At 41.9% G+C, this 14,643-nt stretch overlaps 1 protein-coding gene across 1 annotated transcript; it reads left to right on the plus strand.

The window, feature by feature from the left end:
* On the plus strand, positions 1-13,156 carry hpse (heparanase). The gene is made up of 12 exons (XM_032570733.1): positions 1-340; positions 3,720-3,835; positions 4,867-4,995; positions 5,069-5,242; positions 6,819-6,990; positions 7,603-7,650; positions 7,936-8,029; positions 8,113-8,219; positions 9,433-9,547; positions 10,382-10,506; positions 10,686-10,832; positions 12,544-13,156. The coding sequence occupies exons 1-12, from the start codon at positions 138-140 to the stop codon at positions 12,701-12,703; spliced, it is 1,590 nt and encodes a 529-aa protein (XP_032426624.1). The 5' UTR covers positions 1-137; the 3' UTR covers positions 12,704-13,156.
* Positions 13,157-14,643: the final 1,487 nt, after the last annotated feature.

Raw genomic sequence — 14,643 nt, forward strand, 5'->3', positions numbered from 1 at the left:
AGGTGAGTGTCCCTCCGTAGAGAAGTCTGTCCCTCCTCTCCTGTCCCGCCTGGGCTGACGGCTGACTCCCCGCTGGGTGGTGCCAGCAGAGCCGGGTCTCCGACCTGAGCAGCAGGAAGTGTCTCTCAGTTGGAGACATGAACTACTTTCTGTTGCTCCTTCTAACTTTCTTCTCCTATCGGAGCGGAGGGGACCGGCTCTTCGATGGAAGCCCGCTGTACCAGGATCCGGACCTGGACCTGGGCCTGTCGGCGGTGCTTCGCCGGGTGGACCCCCGCTTTCTGTCTTTCACTATCGACGCCAGTCTGGCATCAGAGGAAAGGTTCATGCTGCTGTTGAGGTGAGGGTTAGCGCTCCAAGCAGGCAGGCAGCCGCTCACACTTTCAGTCCGCACAACTCTGCGTCAGATTCACCATAGAGCTGCTAAAGTCAAGGCTTTGTTCGCTAATCTTCGCCGCTGCGCGCAGTCTGGTTTAAAAGAGGACGATGAACGCAGCAGCAGCATCAGAGACACACAGCCTCTTATCCGGTTACAGGTTCTGATGTTAGAGACAAACTCTGCAAATCATTAAGTCCATGTGAGCTGAAAAGGAAGCTGCTTCAGATTCTGACTCCGAAGTTCAAGTTAAAGCCAGAATAAGAACGGTTCTGATTGTTCTGTAAGGTTCTGATTGTTCTATGAGGTTCTGATTGTTCTGTAAGGTTCTGATTGTTCTATGAGGTTCTGATTGTTCTGTAAGGTTCTGATTGTTCTATTAGGTTCTGATTGTTCTATGAGGTTCTGATTGTTCTGATCTGTAAGGTTCTGATTGTTCTGTGAGGTTCTGTTTGTTCTGTGAGGTTCTGTTTGTTCTGTGAGGTTCTGTTTGTTCTGTGAGGTTCTGATTCTGACTCAAACTGCAGAATGACTCTGAACTGACAGCTTTCATTTCATCTTTGAACTGAAATCCCAGCCTCACTCACTCCTGCAGTTGTTTTACTGATCAATTTCCTTTTTTTCCCTAGCTGTTCATTTAAGACCTGATTAATTTATTCTTCCTTTATTGTTACAAATGATTTAGTTTTTTTTATTAGTGTAATTTAGAGTTTAAGCCCTTGTGTGTTTCTGTTGTGAAGCAAACATGTGGCGGTTCATGGGTCAGTGGCACCAGGGGCGCCATGTGTTCTCACTAATGATAGGCCTATATCCGGACAATAGTCACATGACTCTTGTGATTGACGTTTTGCTTTGTATTAATACCTGTGTTAAGTTGCACAAAATTCGACACCAACCTTCAGCTATAAAAGAGAACAAACACAGCTTTAATTAACATTTGCAAATGGAGAAAACATACAAAGCTCACATCTCAGTGAGAATCAGATGAATTCTGACTTGGGGCTGAACGTCCCCTCATTTACATAGGATACATCACACATTACTTAGTCACACCCCGTGGCTCAAGTGTCAGGTAAAAATCTATACGTTACTTATCTGTAAGTTCCAGTTGAGCAGGGTTGTACACACATTCACAGCTCAACTTTAGGCGTTTATCCAAAAAGCCTCTCTGCTGATGGCTAAACAGATACTACTGTAGTAACTGAACTTCTACAAACTAGGCTTATCACCGTAGCCATGTCTCACATTTCTAACTGCTGAACACCCTGTTCTTCACTTCTTTGAGGAGGGTCAGAAGAGCATATGTCCTGTTGAGCTGCAACTGAGTGCAAACCTTTAATAGAAACATCATAAAGTGTACATTCAAATTTATTTAAACATTGTTACTAAATTTTTCCTTCACACCTGCAAAAAGGATGCAATATTTTACTATTAACTTTTAGCACTGTGTAAGTGTACACTCTTAGAAATGTCAGTAAATTTACGGCAGAATTCTAGCAGAAACATACTGCTATGATATTTGGTAGAATACTGAATAAAAAATTACAACTGCCAGTAAAGTAAATTACCACAGAATCACATGTTGTGTTGTCCTAAGTTAACTATTACTGGTTTTCAAGTGTTACTGCTGCCGTGTTTAATTTTTAATTTTTTATTTTGTTCTTTTTTGTTTTTAATAATACCAAAACCATGGACATGTGATAATTTTCTTTAACAGTATTTTTTGAGTCTTTGATTGCAAAAATGGACCAGTAAAACCCAGTTTTACTGTAATTCTTACATTTTTGTACCAGTGTTTTTGCAACCATGACTAACTCTCTGCATAAAAGGCTTAGTTTTTAATAACTGATTTCTTGAATCTTGGCCATGTGTTTTATTGTTATTTTTTGCATAAATGTATATGGTTTGTGGGATAAGAGTGTGTTTAAATGAAAATTTGGTCCAAAAGAATTTTTATTGCATCCTCTTCTGTGAAGTGACGTAATGACAATGCATTTTAAAACTGCACCAATTTTAGCAGTTTTAGTACCACTCTCTACTGTAAAGCTAAGACTGTACAATGCAATGTTTCACAACCTTTTCTTTCAGACAAAGAAAAGGTCCATTTACTTACTGATAAAGTAAATGGAGTAGAAAACTAAACTTACAGTAAAATACTGGCAGCTATAGACACCAGTACATTACTGTATGTTTAGTTTAACTACTATATTTATTTTAACAGTGAACTACTTTTAAAATTACAGTGTTCAATATGTACATTTACAGTAACTTACTGGCAGCTAAATTAACCAGTATTTTACCTTTTTTTTTTTTTTACAGTATCTGTACTGCATTTACTTTAGCAGTAATCTACTGTCAGATTAAATTACGGTGCAGATATTGTAAATTTACAGTAAAATGCTGGCTTCTGTAGCTACCAGTGTTTTACAGTACATTTGCAGAATTATTTCTTAGAGTGTACCTCATTTTACAGCTCAGTAAAAAAAATTAAAGTAAAAAAAATGCAGCATCAGTTGCCACGGCAACGGTGTGCGTGTGGAGTAAAGCACACAGAGAGAGAGAAAAGAAAAGTTCAGGTGGTAAGAAGTTGTTCTTCTGTTTTTCTGCGTTATTTTACTTTTGCTCTGGCGAACGAAGCTGCTGTAATTAAAAACAATTTTTATAAGGGAATAACATTGTAACATGATGTAAAGCTAAAAAAAGAGAGGATTTTGCATAATACTGACCCTTAACTCAGTAATGAACAAATAAATTAACTGAATATGCCGAGACCCAGAGAACATAAATTAAACAACCAAAACATAATTAATAAAACACAAATAAAAAGCCTTGAATCATGTCCTAGACTATTATTTTAAATACAGCTCAGTAAAATAGAATATATAACTGCTTCATCCCAGCTGTTTGTAACATTTCCCAGACTGATAAAGTTATCAGTTCATTCATGACATCAGTTACTTTCTCTGTTACCTTTTCTGCCGACTGCTTGAGAATCATGAAATGTTGTTTTTCTGGATTATTTCTTATTATTCTGTCCCTCACAGTTGAGGCGTACCTATGATGACACTGTTCTTTGGAAGAAGGGAAAATTGAAAAATCAGTGGTGTGTCAAATACTTATTTTCCCCTCTGCATGTCAGCCTGTGCTCTTCAGAACCACCATGAGACACGTAGCAGAGTAGTGACAAAGCTTCTTCCTCTAGGCTGATAATAAAAATAAAGGTGATGATGATGATGATGATGTCATCATGTTGTTCAGAGCAGACAGTCAGCAGGCTACATGAGGACCAGCGGTTGTGTTTGAGTGTTTGTGCTGAGTTCTGTCCGCCTTGTTTCCTCTGCAGGTCTCAGAGGATCCGGACTCTGGCCACGGCTCTGAGTCCAGCCTTTCTGAGGTTCGGGGGAACCAAGCAGGACTTCATGGTGTTCAGTCCTCAGAGGAGCCAGCAGCTGGATCCAGGTCTCTTCTTCTTCTTAGCAGCAACATATCTTAAACATATCTTTATGTGAAACCAACTTTGTTGACCTTTAGGTCATGTTATAATGTTATTCCCTGCTCAACAACATACCTGGAGTGTTGCCTTGATTCTTTCTTGCATATTTGAGAAACCCTTCAATCTCCATGGCAACCATTCAGTTGTGCAAAATGCCGACCCAGCGCCTCAGAGAAGTAGCTCCTCCTCTGAGTTGCAGTTTCCAAGCTTCCCCCTCACAGAGCAGCCCTCCCCCATTCAGCTCCTTCAGACTAGCCAGCAGCAATTAGCAAACACCCGGTGGAACTGTGGATCTGCTGAGCTCATTATAGGAGCTTCTTCTCAGTGCAACGCTGACAGAGGCCCAATTTCAAGGCGATAAATCAGAAAGTAAAATTCTTTTCAATCATATTTGATATGAAACAGCATTTTTATATCAACAGATTTTTCTACAAAATGGCATTATGGGCCTTAAAAATGCAAACTACCGCCCCTTTAATTGTAACAGATTCAAAATTAAAGCAAATACACTTTGCTTTAATTTTTACAAAATTCCTTTTTTTACAGCCATTACTAAACAAACATAAATGGAAATCATGGATGCTTTTTTTCATTTATGACAGATTGCATAATAAACACACTGCACACGCTATGTAAACCATTATTTACAGTGGAGATGGGCGGATCAATCCAGAAATATTGATAATATCAATACCAAGCCGGTATCATTTTCAGGAGGGCGTCTTCATCAATTTTCAGATTGATACTGACTTCTCTTGTCAGATTGATAACAGTTTTCCTCTTGAAATGTTATTTTTAAATAAGTATTGGTATTGGTTGATGATACTGGCGCTGTATTTACTCGGTATTGTATTGATACCATGCAGTATCAGACTCCTCCAGCTTACAGGACTGCAACGTATTTGCAGAAATAAATGCCGTGTTCAACAGTTTGTATTCTGATGGCTCCTTTAGCCAGGAGAATTTGTCCTGTGACGAGTGGCTCTCGCCCCCTCAGGTGAGCCCTGCAGCAGTGTCCGGCTGCCCTGGTGGGTGGAGCAGAGGCTGAAGCAGGACTGGGCCCAGCAGCAGCTCGTCCTCACCAAGGAGGAGCAGCAGAACCAGTACAACCAGATCCACTTCACGGGTAGGTTCTGGATGTCCGGCCGGCTGTCTTCTGAAGCTGCGGGTGTCTCCTGACGGCTGTCTGTCTCTGTCAGAGCTCACCGTGGACCTGCTGCACTCCTTCAGCAGCTGCTGCGGCCTGGATCTCATCTTCGGCCTGAACGCGCTGCTCCGGACGGCAGACAACAGCTGGAACAGCAGCAACGCCCGCTCTCTGCTCGGCTACTGCGACTCCAAACAATACAAGATGTCCTGGGAGCTGGGAAATGGTTAGCATCCGCTCTCACAGTTCTGACTCAGACACCGGCCTCAGTGGTACACTGAGGGAGCAGGGTGGGCTTCAGGCAGTGGCATGAACTGCTCAGCTAGTCAGGTGCTGCTAACTAAGTCTAACTCACAAGGGAAGGAGACATTGACAGATTCAAACACCGTGGTGACATCCATGTAGCCTTAACCTGCTCACTGAGATGAAACTCAGTCAGTGATTAATTAACGTCTCCATCTGTGGTGTGTTAAGAACCAGGAAGTTATTGTCTCGTCTTCGCTCTGCTGAGAGGGCTGAGGAAGGAACAGGAGGGCGTCTTTATCAGGAAACGTATCTTGTTCAGAACATGGCGCCTTGCAAAAACATTCACCGCTGAAACATTTTGTAATCTTACAATCACAAAATGTAAAAGAAGTTTATCAGGATTTTATGCAATATCCCAGCACAAAGTACTACATGCAAGGGTTTGTATCTGTTTAAAAATTGTTTTAAAATAAAAAGTGTAATCTGCAATTGTATTTAACTCCCTTTAATCTGATACCCATAAATAAAATCCAGTGCACCCAGCTGCCTTCAGCAGTGCTCAGGTCAGGGATCCGACACCCGCAGCTCTTTGGATCTAACACAAAACCATGAGAACTACTGGCTTTTTTAATGTTTCCACAAATATTAAAGGAGCAGTATTGTGTAAAATCCACTTTTCTTTTTACTTTACATCATATTATCATTTTATTCCCTCATCATGAACATACCTGGAGTGTTGCGTTGATTCCTTCGTACACGTTTGAGGAATCCTTTAATTTCCCATGGCAACCATTTGGTTTGCAGAAACGTCTGCTGTCACTGAGCGCCGTCTTTTCCATACAGCTCCACCCTGATGCTGCAGACCCCACAGAGCAGCCCCTCCTCCGCCTCTCTCACTGAGCTCCTTCAGACTAGCCAGAACCTGCACATCTACTTCTCAGTACTCACTGGTAAAAATATTTTTACTCTGTTGGTAGACGACTGTTGATGTGACAACACACACCCGTGTGGATGGAAAGCAGCTGGGAGTCGAGTTCATCCATCTCAGAAACATGATGTCAGAGTTTAAACTTTGGACAGAGTCAGAGTTTAAACTTTACATTTTTCTCTTTCCAAAGCAGCAGAGAAAAACTTGAGTTTGGGATGAAAGTGGAAGTTTGTGGTTGTAATGTTGCTGCTGTCAGTTCATCTCTAAGGACAGAGAGAAATGTCTGCAGCTCCAAGTTTCAAGTTCCTTTAGAAAACAAAGTCTGTTTGTAACAAACAGAAAGCTGGATGGACTTCTGAAGATTGTTCCTTTGTTGTAGAGAGGAGATGAGTCTGTGTGGTTTTATCATGATCCAAATTCAGCAGTGAACATTGAGCTTTATGGGAGTCAGGATTTTTAAGCCGATTATCAGATGAGCTTCTTATTTCTCTCTTCCCTTTTTACAGATAATTGCAGCGAATCTGAAGTAATACTGAAACTCTGTGGTTTCTTATGTGACGTCTGAGTTTCACTTCCGTGTCTCCTTGTGGTCAGAGTCTCATACTGACAGTGTTCTGTGTGTCTGCAGAGCCAAACAGCTTTGAGAAGAAGGCTGGGATCCGTGTGGATGGAAATCAGCTGGGAGTCGATTTCACCCGTCTCAGAAAGATGATGTCAGAGTTCAAACTCTACCGGGACGCCGGGCTGTTCGGACCCGATGTGGGCCAGCCGCGGGACCGCAGGGCGGATCTGCTGGAGAGGTCTGCACCGGACGTGGATCTGCATCACAAATGGAACTATAATGCTTCTGTTTTCTCTATGAACATTTTTATTTTCTTATGAATAATAAGGAGAACATCTACAAAAATCCTTTTATTGAACTTCAGAGGGGAAATTCAGATGTAACAGCAGGATGAAGACATGCAAGTTTACACAAAAAAGTTTCAAATAAGTGCTTAAACATATACATATAAAAAACAAGATGAACAATAACAACAGTAATAATAATATATTATACAAGAGTCTAACATAAAAATACTGCCCAGTTATTAGAATAGAAATATTGTACTCACAATCCAAGAGATGTGCATCTGAGTAGGATGACTCTTAAAAATGTTCATAATGTGTGAACATCAAAAACAGAAAAACTGATGCAGAAATGATGTTAAAAATGAGCAAAACTGCAAATGGTTGAGCAAATGCCAGCAGGAATGTAAACAGTGAGTGAGTTTGCAGGGAGCTGTGATGTTTGTAGAGTCTAACCTGCTGACTGCTTCATGACTGGACTGAAGAAGACGTCAGTGGATCCCCACTCTGCTTTAGTTTAACTTTATAAATTCACTAACTGTTTCCTCCCCGTGTTTCTGCTGCAGCTTCCTGCAGAGTGGAGCCAAGGCCATCAACGCCTGTACCTGGCACCAGTGAGTTGACTGTTGCCATGCCGACCATATTCTTCAGCAGCACAAAAACATCAGCTGCAGCATCACTGCAGAAGCTCTGTCCAAACAAATCTGTAGTCACATCAGGGTTTTTGGACAGTCAGTGCTGCTGGAACTGCTGCAGCTGCTGATGGATTCTGATCCCTCTGTGGTTTCACACCCTGAGCTCAGCCAATCATTGATTAGATATGAAATCATCCCTGAAGCGATGGCTGCTGTCACATGGTGGTTCCGTCACGCTGTCCTGTCCTGTCCTCTGTCTCCTAGTTACTATGTGAACGGCAGAGACACTTCACTAGAGGATTTTTTAGATCCTGACGTTCTGGACACCCTGGCTTTGAAAACCAATGAAGTTCTGGAGGTAACAGTGTCAGGCTGCAGCAGCTGGGTGGCTGAGGGTTTGATGACAAAGATGTTTCATTGTTTGTTCCTTGTGTGGCTCAGAGAGTACAGCAGGAGTCTCCGGGGAAACCGGTGTGGCTCGGAGAGACGAGCTCGGCTTACGGAGGCGGCGCGCGGGGACTGTCGGACACCTTCGTCTCTGGATTCATGTGAGTCCAGAACTATTTAGGAAATAAAGTCTGATTCATTCAGTGATCACTGCTGCTGAGACAGGCTCATGTTGAGGATCAGCTGAAGCTGTACGATGTGTTCAGGCTGTAATTCTGAGGGCTGGAAAAGAAAGCAGATGCTCATCAGAACCAGAAATACTCTGCTGAGTCCGACTTGTGCTGGAAGTCTGAAGAGTAGAAAGTGAAAAGGAATGGTGAGAGAACAGTGCCCTGTGGTGCTCCTGATTAGACACACAGTCCATCAGGTGACTGTTGAGGCATTCACCTTTGACCTCTGGAGTTTCTCACAGGCTGAATTGTGTTAAATGAACTTGATCCTCACGGTTCCACTGCTTTGACCAGATGACAGTGGGTTTGTTGATGACATCATCAACTCCATGTTTATTACATCACATTACCGTTTACCATCATTCAGTTAATTAGAATACTGAAAAGTTCGTTTCACTCAGTAGCTCAATAAGTGAAACCTATTTTATGGATTAATTCCACACAGATGGATGTTTTCAAGCCTTTATTTCTGTTAATTATGATAACATTCTGTTAATGAAAACATGACATTTGAAATCATAATATTACATCAGACCAATAAAAAAACATTTTTAACACAGAAAGTGTATTTAATTCCCACTTATACCTGGTTGTTAGTCTTAAAAGTTACTTTTAATCTGACAAACAGGACTAATTGGAACAAGATAATGAGTTTCTGAATCTATCTTTAATGATGATGGTTGTAATGTTCGACTGGTGTGACGACGTTCACTTCACAAGGCATAACTGAAAAGTCTGCACAGTTTATCAGCAGCTGTGTGATGTTATGGTTTTATGGTGCAATGGATTTTGGATCCAAATGGGGAAGGAGAGCAGCTGACTGCTGTCATAAAATGGTCTCATAAAATGATAACTTAACAGATCAGTGCTGAAGTTTAATCCAAAACAACCCAGAAACCTTTTATTAATACACCTCATATTTTACTACTGAAAGCCTTTGACTAAATCTAAAACAACCTGAGAAAAGTGAAGAAAATCATTCAACAAACAAAGAAGGAGAAAGAGAAGATTAAATACAAAGTTAATTGCAAGAATGTTAGCTCGATAGCAGCTCATGCTGACATGAGGGCCTGTGCTAAGCTCACATTTAGAGCTGAATATTTTCACTTGATATTTTCACTAATCAGATTTGTGGTGTGTGCAGGTGGCTGGATAAGTTGGGCCTGGGAGCGAGGCTGGGCCTGGATGTGGTGATGAGGCAGGTGCTGGTCGGCGCCGGGAGCTACCACATGATCGATGACGACCTGGATCCCCTCCCGGTAAGACGGTTCTGCACTTCCGAAAACTGAGTTCATGGTGATCACCATCGTTTCAATCCACTGCGTGTCTTTACAAGGTGACTCAGTGAGTTGATGTCAAAATAATAAAAACGTTACTGAGTGAAAAATAGATCTAGAAGTTGTTGATATAGGAATATAAGAGCATGCATGGAATGATATATATGAAGAATGCTGATGTCCGGCGGAAACACCAGGACCATCGTGTCATCCTGAACCATGTCGCGGATCCGGGTCCGGATGAAGCCATGCTGCCAGAGACTCCCTGCTCAGCTGGGAATCTGATCTGGGTTCCTGTTGACTATCGGAGTAACTTTAGCCATTTTCATTTAATGTGGAAACGATCCTGTTGGAACACACCAACTTTCAGCCCTGTGGGGCGGAGGAGGGAATGGCTAAATAATGAAAGAATATCATGACTTCTGTCATTAAATGGTGGAACTGATGGTGTTGCTTTCATCCCCAGTATCCTCTAATACAAAAAACACGTTCTGCCACCATAGTTGTTAGGCAATAGCATATACACAAAAGTAAGGGCAGGAATAAATCTGAAGGCTTGACTGTCTAATTTCGCTTTCTTCTGGTCTTCATGCTGGACCAAGGATCAATCTTTGCTGAGTTTAGTCCCACCCTGCATAGAGGAGGTTTTAAAAGACACAAATAAAGGAACCCAGAGTGAAGGTCAATTTAACATCTTAACAAACTGGAATCTTTATTTTGGTTTGATTTTATTCGCCCATACTTTTCTCTCTGATTTTCTGGCGTCCTTCTGAATCACGCTTCTCTAGCTGACTGAATTGCTGACTCTTCTTCCAGGATTATTGGCTGTCGCTCCTCTACAAGAGACTCGTCGGACCGGAGGTGTTGAAGCTTCAGCTCGTTTCTGATTCCAGCAGAAGTAAAAGAGTGAGGCTCTATCTGCACTGCGCCAACAGGAAGAGGTACTCACAGAAACGAGACAAACATGTTCATGAAGCACGGAGAAACAAACTTATCAAGAGGTCGAGACAAAGGAAATGTTTGCCGGCGTTTTGAAGTTCAAGGCGGTTCGAAGTGGTGAAGCTGGTGTAAAGATCTGGTGAAAGCCCAAGGTGAGATGCTGTGTTTTGTGTGTGTGCAGTTACCCCGGCGGAGCCGTGGTGCTGATATGGATGAACCTGAGCAGGAAGCCAGTGAGGATCTCACTTCCTGCCCTCGTCTCCAGCAGCACAGTGGACGCTTTTGTCCTCCAGTCCAACCAGCCGGGGGAGGAGGGACTGCAGTCCAGGTGTCTCTCTCCTCTCAATACAGCCTTTTTTCCCCCTAACTGAGAGCCACCGAGTCACGTGGAAGATTTAATTTAGTTTTGTCTGGTGCTTCCTGTCATGTGAATCGTTGACAGCGGTTTAAATCAGAACACTTTCCCAGAGGAAAGAGGAACGTTTGTAGGCAGTGATGGACCAGATGCTTGTGGCAGCGGCTTTTTTGAGATTTTAAGCTATTTGTTTGGAATGTTTCTGTGCTAAATGGTTAAATAAAGTCCAAGGCATTTATTATCAAAATAGTCAAATTTATATGAAAATTCCCCCATTTACATTCTTGATCCTTCTTTAATTCAGTTCAAAAACACTTCGTTCTAAAAGGAAATGTAAATGTCATCTCACCCAAGTTCTTCAAATAGTGGTAGATGGTGATGCTGTGGGCAGAAGGGTGCACCAGTAGCAGTCTGTGTTGCATCATATCTGAACTAATCTCTGACTGAATCGAATTACATTTACATAGCACCTTTACGAACAACTGCCATTGGCCAAAGTGCTGCACGCAAAGACAACAAATCACAGCAATTCCGACATTAAAGAAAATACAAACCCAGCATAAGAGAGAAACAGAAACATAGAAAGGGCCAAAAATGAATCTCTCACTCTGTATTAAAAGGCATTGAGTACAAATGTGTTTTAAGAAGCAACTCAATAACACCTAGAGTTGAGGCATGTTTAATATGAAGTGGAAGCTGAAGGGAATGAAGACTTGCTGGGTCTGCTAACCCACCTCCTTTGCTTTTGTTGCTCTTTTCCACACCTCTGCCTGGCCGTGGTCAGAACATCGAATAGAGAGACGTTAGAGTTCAGTATGTCATTAGCAACCGCTGCTAACATGGAGAGACTGATTTCAGCTCACATGTCCCTTCCTTATAGGAAACAGTCTGCTGATTAGAATAAACTCTTTCACCACTTCACCTGTCCTGATGATCTGAATGAACTGACATGAAGCAGCCAGAACAGAAATAAGAACTATAAGACAGAAGAAGATGAGGCATTTTTCAGCACCCACCTCTCGCTCCATCCTACTTCCAGGGCAGTCTGTGTGGAAACAGTTGGGACTGGGTGGATGTGAATCCTACAGCGTGTGTGCACTGATGCATATAAAAGCAATGAGAACAGAATTAGGGGCAGGAGGGAGTATATAACCTAACCACTTACCCTGGTGCATTCAGAGTTCTTCTGTTCTCCTGGGTTCCTGACATTACAGTGACATTGTGGACCACTGTGTGCTTTTGGAAGGGTCATTAATTCTCCAGACCACTGCCTGCTGGACACTTCGGTTCAGTCAGGTCAGCATCAGAAGTTACAAAGGACACAAACACACCAGACTGATGCAGCTGGACCTCTGCTTTCAGCCACATTGCTGATGTCAGCAAAACTAAGGCTTTTGTGTTTGACAGAGAGCGCCATCTAATGGTGAACTGTAGCGATCATGTAGCAATAAGGTATGAGCAGGAGTAGGGTGACATCTAGTGGTGAAAGGGACAAACTGACCAGATGAACTTCGAGGGTTCTAGAGAAAGTTACCGAGGCTGATGCACCAACCTTATTATGAGCAGAATTTCAGTAAACGTGACAGTCTGGCTCTTTACGGACTATTGGAGCTCTGCTTGATTCTCACCGCCCTTGCCTGCATTGTCCTGACTGCTCAATGAGTGTGTTCTGTTTTCCCTGCAGGTCCGTTCAGCTGAATGGAGAGCTGCTGAAGATGGTGGATGATAAAACTCTCCCTGAGCTCAACGGCACTCAACTCCCTCCAGCAGAACACCTGAAGCTTCCTCCGTACTCCCTGGGGTTCTTTGTCATGATGGATGCACGGGCGCCGGCCTGCAGCTGAGCCTGGTACCGACCCTGGTTCTGAGCCTGGTACCGACCCTGGTTCTGAGCCCAGTGCCGAGCCTGGCTAACTGCTGCTGGCTAGTCTGAAGGAGCTGAGTGAAGCTGCTGAACATTCTGGGACTGGACATGATCTTCTGCTGTGCAGGTTCACTCACACCAGGCGCTGCTGGATTGTCCTGCTCTGAGAACACACACTGTTTGTAATCAATTTCTCCTGCTGGGAAAAACTTTTATGTGATAATGTCTACATATTTATCCTGATAGATCTCAGGTTAGTTCACAACTGGACTACTTTTCAAGAGAGCACCTTGAAAATCGGTTACTGGACTAAGGGAGAATTTTAAAGACGATTAATGATTTTATACCATTTACAGCTGAGGCTTGTTTCACTTTATTTCATCTTGAATAAAAAACATTCAGGTTACATTTCTTGGCCTGTATTTGACAAAGATGCTGCAGCTAGAAATGTACTTCATATTTTAGTACTAATCCTATTACAAGTATACAGGGTCAGTGTCATGTTACCAATACTGGTATGGATACTGATACTTTGAGTTTGAGTGACAGAGCTAAGCCCCTCCTCCCGGCTCTGATTGGTTGTTTTTGAACGGGAGCGTTGCGTTTCTTCAGACAGCAGCTCAGGGAGGAAGTGGAAGAGATGGATCTTTTCACAGATTATCTTGTCTCATATTGTGCTGTCACAACATGGTGACAGCTTTAACAAATATGTAGAAATCATACTCTTTTAAGGTTACATATTGCAGCTTTACCAAACTTAGAATATTAATAAATAGCTGTCTCTGCATTCCATAAGTACGTCTTAAAAATAAATTTCATTTTACATTATTTATCTGCTTTATCTTATTTAAGCAGATAAAAAAAATCTGCTTTAATTTGATTGATAGAATAATATTTAAGCAGACAACTTTTATCTTAAAAGTTCTATTTATGTGGCCCTCTACTCTTCAGAGGGCCACATAAATACTTAGTAGAGGCCTGATTCGGCCCGCTGTGCTCCAGTGTGTCAGTTCAGATTTCTGTTTTTCTATTGTAGTTTGGTCGGTGTCCACACGGGGGCGGGCTTGCTCCACTCTGCTTTTCTGTGCTCGTAAAACCCATGTGGCACAGCAGACACTAGATCAGCAGTACTTCACTGAAGGTTTCAGTCACTGTACTGTGGCTTCAGTACTTTTAATATTTGTTTGCATGTTACATTAGACTACAGCAGAGCAGACGAAAATTTAAAAAAACAACAACAAACAAACTCTGATGTTTCAAAGCTTTATTAGGTTTCCAGGAAGCACATTCAGTCCAGCTGAACGTTTTGATCGTTTTAGGCACAGTGCTCCTCTTTTAGCAGTCAGTCTTCTGATTGGATGGTCAGAGGGAACCTGTGGAATCCTTATCAGCTTCAGCTTCTCTAATAATCAGGCTGTGACCAAATAAATAGATGGTCAGTCAGTTTGTATTAGAACAGCATATCCATAATGTTGATAAGTCAACATTATAAACTTCAGTTTCAGACTCCCTCTTTAAATGTTATTTGATTTTTGGGCTGTAGTTTCTCAATTCTACCCTGAAAAAAGATTTAGCTTTGATTTGGTTTCAAATGATAATCCTTTGCACTTTGTTTATTTATAAATCAGTGCACACAGGATAAGGTATTGGTTCTGTTTATCATATAAATGTGCTATCAAAGCATTTTGTCGACACCTAAACAGTTGATCTAAATACTGTTGTTGGTTTTAACAAAATATTTTAAGGGAAAAACTACAAAAACACCTAAAGGTCCAAAGTCTGATAATATATCATATTTAAATAATAAGTATCGGTAGAAGTATTGACGATACAGGCTCTGTATTTAATTGGTATCAGATCGATACCAAAATTTAATTCCACACCCCAAGTAATCCAGGGCAAAAATATACAAACAAAGTT

The sequence above is a fragment of the Xiphophorus hellerii genome, chromosome 8 (genome assembly GCF_003331165.1).
Source record: "Xiphophorus hellerii strain 12219 chromosome 8, Xiphophorus_hellerii-4.1, whole genome shotgun sequence".
Taxonomy (NCBI): Eukaryota; Metazoa; Chordata; class Actinopteri; order Cyprinodontiformes; family Poeciliidae; genus Xiphophorus; species Xiphophorus hellerii.

Excerpts from the sequence above, each read along its gene's own strand:
- hpse (XM_032570733.1), top strand. The coding sequence starts at position 138 with ATGAACTACTTTCTGTTGCTCCTTCTAACTTTCTTCTCCTATCGGAGC. Across the intron at positions 5,243-6,818 it reads GTCCTGGGAGCTGGGAAATG|AGCCAAACAGCTTTGAGAAG; the intron begins GTTAGCATCCGC and ends GTGTGTCTGCAG. Across the intron at positions 7,651-7,935 it reads AACGCCTGTACCTGGCACCA|TTACTATGTGAACGGCAGAG; the intron begins GTGAGTTGACTG and ends TCTGTCTCCTAG.